Source organism: Microtus oregoni, unplaced genomic scaffold (assembly GCF_018167655.1).
Source record: "Microtus oregoni isolate MIOR12 unplaced genomic scaffold, Mior012 000050F_ref0000143, whole genome shotgun sequence".
In the NCBI taxonomy this organism is placed as follows: domain Eukaryota; kingdom Metazoa; phylum Chordata; class Mammalia; order Rodentia; family Cricetidae; genus Microtus; species Microtus oregoni.
In genome coordinates, this window is record NW_024543256.1 from 7,792,943 (window position 1) to 7,802,042 (window position 9,100).

General features: G+C 51.2%; 1 protein-coding gene across 2 annotated transcripts in view; it reads right to left on the reverse strand.

Annotated features, from left to right (window-relative positions):
• LOC121437173 (protocadherin-19-like) overlaps nt 1–4,017 on the reverse strand; it is a 93,446-nt gene extending 89,429 nt beyond the window's left edge. For both annotated transcript variants that reach the window (XM_041637024.1, XM_041637023.1), the window contains exon 1: nt 1,859–4,017. In XM_041637024.1, the coding sequence (XP_041492958.1) occupies nt 1,859–4,017 (2,159 nt within the window). The remainder of the gene's footprint in view (nt 1–1,858) is intronic.
• Nucleotides 4,018–9,100: the final 5,083 nt, after the last annotated feature.

The following is a 9,100-nucleotide window of genomic DNA, read 5'->3' on the forward strand; positions in this document are numbered from 1 at the left end:
CCCCCAATTCAAATGCTCTCGTCCCTGTGTAATGATCTCCCTGGCAAGCTCTCAGGAAGAGCTCTTACTTCTAGTCATATATCACCAAGAAGTGGCAAACCCTTCAATATCTTTATTTCAAGCTGATTTCCTTTTCATCATGGGAAGAGTCTTGTGCATTTACTTTATGCTGAGAAAATGGCTTAAAAAGAGTCCCCTCTATCATTATCTCCATATAAATAAAATTTTATTGACCCTGCATTTTTTATCTCCTATAAAAATCACCATTGGCAGTCACAGGTTTCAAAGGTAAGAGCAATATTAATTTCCATTTCTCCCATCTGAAGTGACTTGGTACTGAAGGAAAGAAAAGTCACGGCCATTTCACCAGTAACAGGATTAAAGCATTTATGAGGCATTGCAGCTGCTCTTTTATGGCACCTGATTGATATTCATGTGTGGTTAGCATTTGTCTACTAACTTGTGTAATGCAGAGAATAGTAAAAGGGAAACAATAATTGCATGGCTGTTACATATTCAGGGAGCTCTGATTCACAGAAGTGTGTATTTCAGATGGTGTCAGATACAAATCGGACCTACAGGAACATATTTTGACTGATTAACATGCAAGCACAGATGGCACAAAATACAGAAGCTGTGGAGGTGTGCTGCAAACACACACAAGCACACACACCTTGGCTGGAAATAGCAGCACCATTCACTTTCAGCAAAGTAAAGAAAATAAAAATAACTTTTTCAACTGTTTCCATGAGACACTGCTGGAAAGAATTATATGCATTATCCTAAGTAGGATTCTAGAAATTCTTAGACTTATTTCTTCTATCAAATTGCAAGAAATCTTCAACAAGAAACTCTAATGTGTTAACCAAGACTTTTAATAATATTACATTACATGCCATTCAAGTTTCTACAGATCTCCCCTCTCTTCCTTCTCCTCTCCTCTAGTTTCCCCACCCCCATACACATCCTACACACACTTCAGAGAAACTGTAACATAATAGCCCATAGTGACATCCACTGGTAGCGACCAGATCTTAATACCACAGCACAGCCCCACATTAGAGAAAAACATAGCCAACTCCAGAAGACTGCTATTTTTACAGAAACATCTGGATACAGTCTTGTCTCTTATTGGGATGTTTGGTCTTCACACACCAACCAAGCAGATATTTGAAAACATACAGATGCCTGACAGAATTTCACTTGTATAGCCAGATGTCTAGGGACTAAATACAAAACAAGCCAAGAATACTCTAAAAACCACTAATGACCTGCTTCCCCACACACTGCTTTCTCTCTTCCTCCTACTCTCTTTTTCCCATCATAAACTCTCACTCCCCAGCTCTCTCTTGAGGATAACCCCACAGCAGGACAAGGCAGTTGTCAGTACTCCATCTCCCTTCAGCTCTTGTCTACAAAACACTGTGCTCCAGGAAAACCAAGCCCTCAAATCATGATACATAGAACTTTTGCTAAAAATATGAAAATCTGTCTCTCTTTAGCTCTTCCTCCCTCTCCTCCCTCCCTCCTCTCTCACTCTCGGATTCTCCCTCCCTCCACCTCTCTCATTTTTTCTACCTTAACTTCATGGAAGACAGCTGTGCAAATTTTAAAATGATAATTGCTTTTCTGCTCATCATCATTATGTGACAGAACCCATTCAAACAGTAAATGATTGTCTTCCAGCAAATTGTCAGATCAAAAGAATTGATCAACGTGGACTGTCACAAACTTTTCACCCTCCACAATGAATCACTGCGAGTATGCTGCATGCATTTAAGCAGGAAACAAAAGACACAAATACACACACCTTACTCATTCAAAACACAGAAGAAAACAAAAGAAAAGTTGGCTCTACCTGCAGTTGTAGGTCCGGATCTCTTTGTTTTCACGCTTGCACTTGATTGCCACGAATATCATAGTGACAAAGAGGATGCCAGCGATGGAGCCCAGAGCAATAATGAAAATCAGGGATAAGTTCACAGAGCCCATTGACTCTTGGGCATCAAGAGCCGGGGACAGGTAGATTAGGATAAGGGCAGAGGCAGAAAGAGACGTTTTGCCATGGTCACGGGCCACCACTATCAGCTCATAGGAAGGCTTGGAGTTTTCATTAAAGGTGTGAGTGGTTCTGACTTCTCCATTGGCCTGGTCTATTTCGAAGAAACCGCGGTCACCTTCTGTCATGTCATAGGTGACTCGGCCATTTTCACCCTCATCATAATCATCTGCCTTAACTATAGTCACCAAGTAGCCTATGCCGGCGTTTCGAGGAATATAGATCTCAGCAGTGCCATTGATCAGGGGTGGGGCGGTGATTACTGGGGTATTGTCATTGACGTCGAGGATGATGACCCTCACTGTGGCGTTGCTCTGCAGCGAGGGCAAGCCGCCATCCTTGGCCACCACCTTGAATTCGAATGCCTTGGTCTGTTCATGGTTGAAGGATCGTAGCGCATAGATATCACCAGAGTTGGGATTGATGGAGACATAGGTGAAGACGGGCATGTCTCGCACCTGTGATGGCACAATTTGGTAGGAGACACTGCCATTGAGACCCACATCGGGGTCGCGGGCAGAGACAGAGAGCAGATAGGCGCCAGGAGTGTTGTTCTCCTGTACAATCACTTGATAGTAAGGCTTGGAGAAGTGTGGGTGGTTGTCATTCTCATCAGTGATGCGCACAGTAAAGGACTTGGCACTTTGCAGCGTAGGCACGCCGCTGTCTCGAGCCTGGATTGTAAGATTGTACTGGTCGTGCTGCTCGCGATCCAGCCGTCCATCAACAAGGATAGTGGAGAAGCTTTCATACTCCTGCAGACGAAAGGGTACATTGCCCAGCAAGCGGCACTGCACACGTCCATTGAGACCTGAGTCGCGAACAGACACCCGAACCAGGGCAATCACGTAGCCCGGGGGGGGGGGGGGGGGGGCGCTCTCGCTCACCTCCACAAGCTCGCTATTGACCGACAGTAGGTTGATAATTGGCGGGTTATCGTTAGTGTCCAGTATGCTGACGGTGACTTTGCAATGTGCGGGGATAGAATTGGGCCCCAGGTCCTTGGCTTGCACATCTAGCTCGTACACTTGGCCCTCTTCATAGTCTAGCGCTCCGGTGACAGTGACTAGGCCGCTGTGTGGGTCAATTTGGAAAAGTTCACGTGTGTGGTCATTGGCATAGCCGTAGAAGGAGTAGATCACCTGGCCATTGGTGCCCTCATCTGGATCGCTGGCATTTAGGCGGATGACAGGTGTATTGGGAGGTGAGTTTTCAGGCACACTCACTGAGTAGGAGGACTCTCCAAACACTGGGTTGTTGTCATTAGAGTCAGTCACCTTGATGCTGAGGCCAGCTGTGCCCATGCGGGGTGGGTCGCCTCCGTCGAGTGCCGTGATGCGAAAGTTGTAATGTGACTGTGTCTCGCGGTCCAGGTTCTTCTCCACCACGAGTTCAGCAAAGCGCGAACCGTCACCCCGCGTCTTTATCTCCAGGCCAAAGAGCTCGTTGGGAGTGAGCTCATAGGTCTGCACACCAAAGCTGCCCGAGTCCGGATCATAAGCGCTGTCCAGTGGGATGCGCGTGCCGGGACTGGCTGCCTCAGAGATCTCCAGATCAATCTGTGCGGTCGGGAAACTGGGAGCATTGTCGTTCAGGTCCTTGATCTCCACCTTAATCACACAGATCTCCATTGAGCTGGACATGACCTCTAGCGAGATAAAGCACTTGGGGTTCTGGCGGCACAGCAGGTCTCGGTCGATCTTCTGCTTGGTGACCAACAGACCTGAGCTGGGGTTGATGTCCACCAGGTGCGGAGCTGAGTTGGACACCACACGGAACGTAGAAGCTTGCCGCGGATCCATCGCGAAGCCTGCCTCCCGCGCGTCCTTGGCCACGTTAGCGATCACCGTCCCGGCGCGCTGCTCCTCTTCTACTGAGTATTTAAGGTTAATCAGGGCGGCCGCCTGCGTCCACAGGACTGCCAGCAGTAGTAGCATCGGCAGGAAGAGGGACTCCATGGCTGCACGGGGCTCTGCCGGGCCTCGCCTCTCCACACCCCTCCGAGGCCGTCGCCGCCTGCGCTCCAGCTTCCCGCCGGCTCCGGGGGAGGAGTCCCGCCCAGGGCAGCCCGGCGGCGCACAGGATGAACCCGTGCGGGCTCCAATGCTGAGGTCGTAGTGGACTCGGCAGCGGCTTTCTGGGGGCCCGGGGGCTCCGAGGGGCCAAGAGAGCGCCGCACGGCCCCGAGCCCCCTCCCTCCAGCCCGGCTACTCAGTTTTACCCCTTCAAAGTTAGCCGAACGCGACTGGCCGCAGCGGAGCAGGGCTGCGGGTCGAGTGGCGCTTGCAAGCCCCAGACGGCCACAAGCTTCAGAGTTGGGACCGTACTTGGAGGGCGGACGCCTAAGGCTGTTGGAGCGCAGCCTTTCAGGCACTGCCCGACCAGCCGTTGCGCACCAGCACTGGGGCAGGCGAGCGCGTAGTCTATGCACCTGGCATGCGCAAGGACCTCCCCCCAGCGCGCCCAGCTCACTGCGGAGGGAGCTCCCGCCCTGTACGCGCCCTCCGGACTTGTGGGGGGGGCACTCTGGCCTCTTCCAGGCCTGTTGGAAAGAAAAGGGCGGGGGGGAGGATCGTAGGTAGAAGTCTGAGTTGCTGGCAAGCTCCTTGGGCGCCTGGGGATTTGCCTGAGCTGGAGGGCTGTCCCGGAGCGGGCAAAGGAAGGGGGAAGGGAGAGATGCGAGAGAGTGCTCTCTCTAGGGCTGAGGTTGGCGTCCGAGGGCGTGGGGGGCGCGTCCGCCCAGGATCCGAGGTGGCCACAGGGCTCCTCCCACAGAGCGGTTGATGGGCTATGGGCGTTTATATCTCGGAAATCAAAGTTACCAACGCAGCCCAGGCCTCCGCCTCAAGTTTATGAAAATGGGAAGATGGCAATTTGTCCAAGAAAATCAAAGTCCTGCTCTTTCCAATTGCCCTGGGGGGAGGGTACGGGAATGGGAAGGTGAGGAAGAGAAGCTACTACAGTACCGGCTAGAAGAGGCGGGGCTGCAGCTGCGGACACCCGGGGCTTCTTCGCCTCTCCAGGTTTGGGTTGGGGTGTCGCACCAAGGACCGCCGCCGCCGCTGCCTCCTCCGCTGCTGCTGCTGCTGCTGCTGCCGCCGCCGCCGCCAAAGGAAGCCCTCCTTAGTTCAGTTGCATGTCGCTGGGGTCCGCCTCTGCAGCTGCCAGGGTCGACGGTTTCTGACGCCTCCAAACTTTACTTGCGGGAGCGTCTGGATCCCATCCTCCAGGAGAAGCACTGTCCGTCTGTCCGCCCCGCTTAGGGCTTCCGCCCTCCCCGGCGCTCGCGCGCTAGGGAGGTCTGTCTATCTGAGCTGGGCTGTGCGTGGATGTGCCAAAAGGAGGAAGAGTGAGTGTGTGGATGGGAAGTGTGAGTGTGGAGTAGGAGAGAGCAGGAAGAAATGGGAGTGGGGTGGGAGGTTGGATCTCAGATGAATCGGCTCAGCTGGAATGCCACCGGAGAGGACAGCGCACCGCCCGCCGGCAAGGGGCTAGGGAAGTGGATGCCAGCGTCCCCCGGGCAAGCCAGGCATGGTGAACGGTAGCTGGTGCTGCCATCTGCGCCGGCTCGTCCGTCTCCCCTCTGAGCCAGTCGCCGCCGCTACTGCTGCTGTTGCTGCTCCTCCTCCTGCTGCCGCAAACTACTGGCTGCGGAGTCTGGAGAGAGCTAGAGAGAGCCCAAGCTGCCAAACCCGGCTACGCCAGGCACTAGCCAATCAGCGCGCAGCTCAGCGGGCTCCGGTCTTGGGGCGGGACCAAGGCGTGGGGAGGGGCGGAGGAGGGGGAGGGGAGGCGGGGCCAAGCGGAAACTTACACACTGGCCCAACCGAGTAGAGTACCCTGCCCCGCAGAGCCCTTGCGGGAGTCGGGGGAGGCCTGACTGGCGCGGGACAAGCGGAGTTAGGAAGGGAGGGTGGACCGGACATGAGGAGTGCTCCCATTGAAGCTGAGTCCACCTAAGTACTGAGCGCCTCTTGCATCTCTTGTTTGCAGAGATTACAGGAAAAAAATGAGGATTTGATTTTCTTGCTGTTTATCTCCCTCATGTATCGTATCTTCATATCTTAAATGCAACATTCTCTTCCCCCTGTCTCTCTTTCTCTCTCCTTTGTCTCACCATTCTGCATTTCTGTTTCTGTTTTCTCTTATTCTCGGGTAGTGGGGGGAAAAAAGAGGAGCAAGCGCCCCCGCGATGGTCATTCATCAAGCTCTTGGCCAGTGTGTCTTCACTTTTGCCAAGAGCAAGGCCGCCATCCACCCAAACCATTATCCCTCACTGGGAAGATGCCGCACTCCCCAGAACACCTCAACACACACACACACACACACACACACACACACACACACACACACACGGGAGGGGGTGACGGAGGGGGGGATGTTGGTCCGGTCCGGCTCACTCAGGTCTCTACTTAATCAAATGGGATCGGTGACTCAAAAAATGAGTCTCCAAGGTTTCAGAGTACATTTTCTCGCCCCTCACCCAACCCTATCGGATAATTTAGCTCCCTATAAATAAACTACGTTTGAGAAATCCAGCGGAGCGGACGCGGCCGCGCTGCTCCGCACCGCGCCAGTAGAGCCTGGATCCGGATAGAAGCTGTGGAGTGGGAGCGCCAGCCGAGGTCCCTGGCAACTGTGAGCCCGCCCTGGTGCAGTGGGCGCTCAGCTTTCCCCTGGGGCCTGGTCTCTCTGGGGCAGGGGGGGGGGGGGGGTTGGCTACCAGTTCCCTTTGGGCAGCAATGGCAGCTGTGGCGTCTGCCAATGCTGGGAAACGGGAGGCCGGCGTGGACAGGGTTGACATCAAGCTTAGGCTGCTTCTGAACCAAAGGCACACTAGAGACAGAGGGGGACTCCTTCCTGCCCAAATCTAATGCTCTTAATTAAGATCACGAGCTGTGAGTGGGGGAAAAAAGCGCCCTCGATGAACATTTTTTTTCCCTGTTTCTTTAGAATTTACAGATTGAGGACTGGAAGAGCTTCTGAATTCACAGTTCTGGAAGAGCAAACCTTCTGAGTTGGTAGTCTCTATTATTTGAGCGTCTCAGTTGAACAAACTCATAATTAGCTCAGCGACTTTGGCCCGAACCTGAGGGCTCAAAATGAGACTCGCTTTTGCCGTTTAAAAAACATTAAACAAGAATAGGAAAAAACACGTTTGGACACATAATGGATTTTTTTTTCAGAACTGCCATCTTCTTTCTGAGAGCAACCCAGCTGCTTAAAAGAATATATCATCCAAAAGGAGCTAGTTTAGCAGCCTTTACTTTGTCGTGGAGTGGGGGAAAAAAGCTTCCTTCCACAAAAGGGAATTATTTTGTCAGTGAGGTTGAGATCGGACCCTCTGAAAGTGTAGCCAAGGCCAAGGGGAAAGCGCCGGACCCGCTTGCCTCGTGGGGGTTGCTTCACATTAGAATGTAATTCAGCCCTGAACATCAGAGAGAAAAACCGAGGTATCTGCAGTGAGAATCATTTCATTTTGATCATTTAGAACTGCGGGTAGACGGCAGAGACGGTGACTTCAGGGAGTCCCGCCGCCCGCCTAGTTTTCTGCAGACACCGTTAGAGAAATGGGCAAGTAGCGGAAGAGAATGGCAACATGCCAGCAGTGAGGGCTCACCTCGTGGGCTGCTAAAGGAAGGGTTCCATTTGATTTATCATAGTTATTTACCTTTGATGTCAGCGAGTGGGAATGAAGTGCAGCTTGGTCTAATTAAAAAGGTCTAAAAAGGCATTTGAAATGGGTTTGCTGTCTGATCACGGGATGTGAGTTCCGTGTTTGGCAGCTTTCTAAAATATTGCTGGAACTATTTAAACAGAACAATTAGCAGCATGCTAAAATGTTTGCATGCTATGCTTAGAAGCTCTTAGCTGTAAACTTTAAGGCGATCTGTTCCCCTTTAAGTTAAAAAAGGATGATGCTGCTTCCTTGTGGCGAAGGCTGTCAGGAACCCGCTGATCAATAAAAGTAAACTGGCGCCTCCACGGCTTGATTGAGCGGGAGCAAAGAGTCTGAGAAGTAGTCTCGGCCATTAACAATCCCCCAGGTAATGAGAAATGGAAGAATTACTCAGGTAAAATGATTAACATTGCCGTGGTATCCGAAAAGATGCACACAACAAGCTATGAAGACTGCGGACCTTCTTACCTTAGGGAGTGCTAATAGGATGTCTATATGCTGCTGTCTTTTTAAAGATAAATAGGAGAATTCAATTCATGTAGAATGTCATTACCTCTGTAATTGCAATCACATTGGAAAGACATGTTCTGCCTTTGCAAAGACAAACCCCTTCACTAACACAATGGCACCATTTCCCCGGCTTCCTGCTCGCTGCTCACATTCCAGGCACCCCTCTTATTCCAAGCAGAGCACCAAAGTACTTTCAGTTACCAAACTGCTTTTACAGAAGACCAAATGCTGAGAGAGGCAGGGGGCGTACGGATCTGCTTCCCTTCTTTCCCAGCACCTCCTCCACCCTCAAGCTCACAGTGATAGTTACAACCCCCCCCACACACACACACAATAGTTCTTCCATCCCCCACTCTGTCTATAGATAATCCGAACACCCTTTGCTTTCTGACTCGTTTTTTTTTCCCTAATATATACTCGAGATTATTGCATTCCACCAAAGCTATTAACTAAACGAGGGGCCCCAAACCACCTTCATTATCAGGAATTTATTAGCTAGCTGAATAAAAGCATTTGCATGTAGATAATAAAAAAAAAAGAAAGTTCTGTTCATTTTAGCTTCCGTTTACTTCAATCCTGAAGGGAGCCCCGCCTCCTCGAGCCCTTTAGAGACACAAGAGGGCCATCTAGTGACTATCTCTGGTATTTTTTTCATCTAACTGCTGTCTAGAAACCACCGGAGGCTCTGGGTTTTGCACAATTGGCCTCAGCTTTCTAGGCCAAGTCAGTTCCTTAGGCTACTGAGGCCAGAATCAAAATTGGTGAAGAGATTGTGGTTTTGTCCTTAGAATCTTATGCATGCCGCTAAAATTGTCGAAAATTGCAATAGAAGAAACAAAAATGGGGAGATC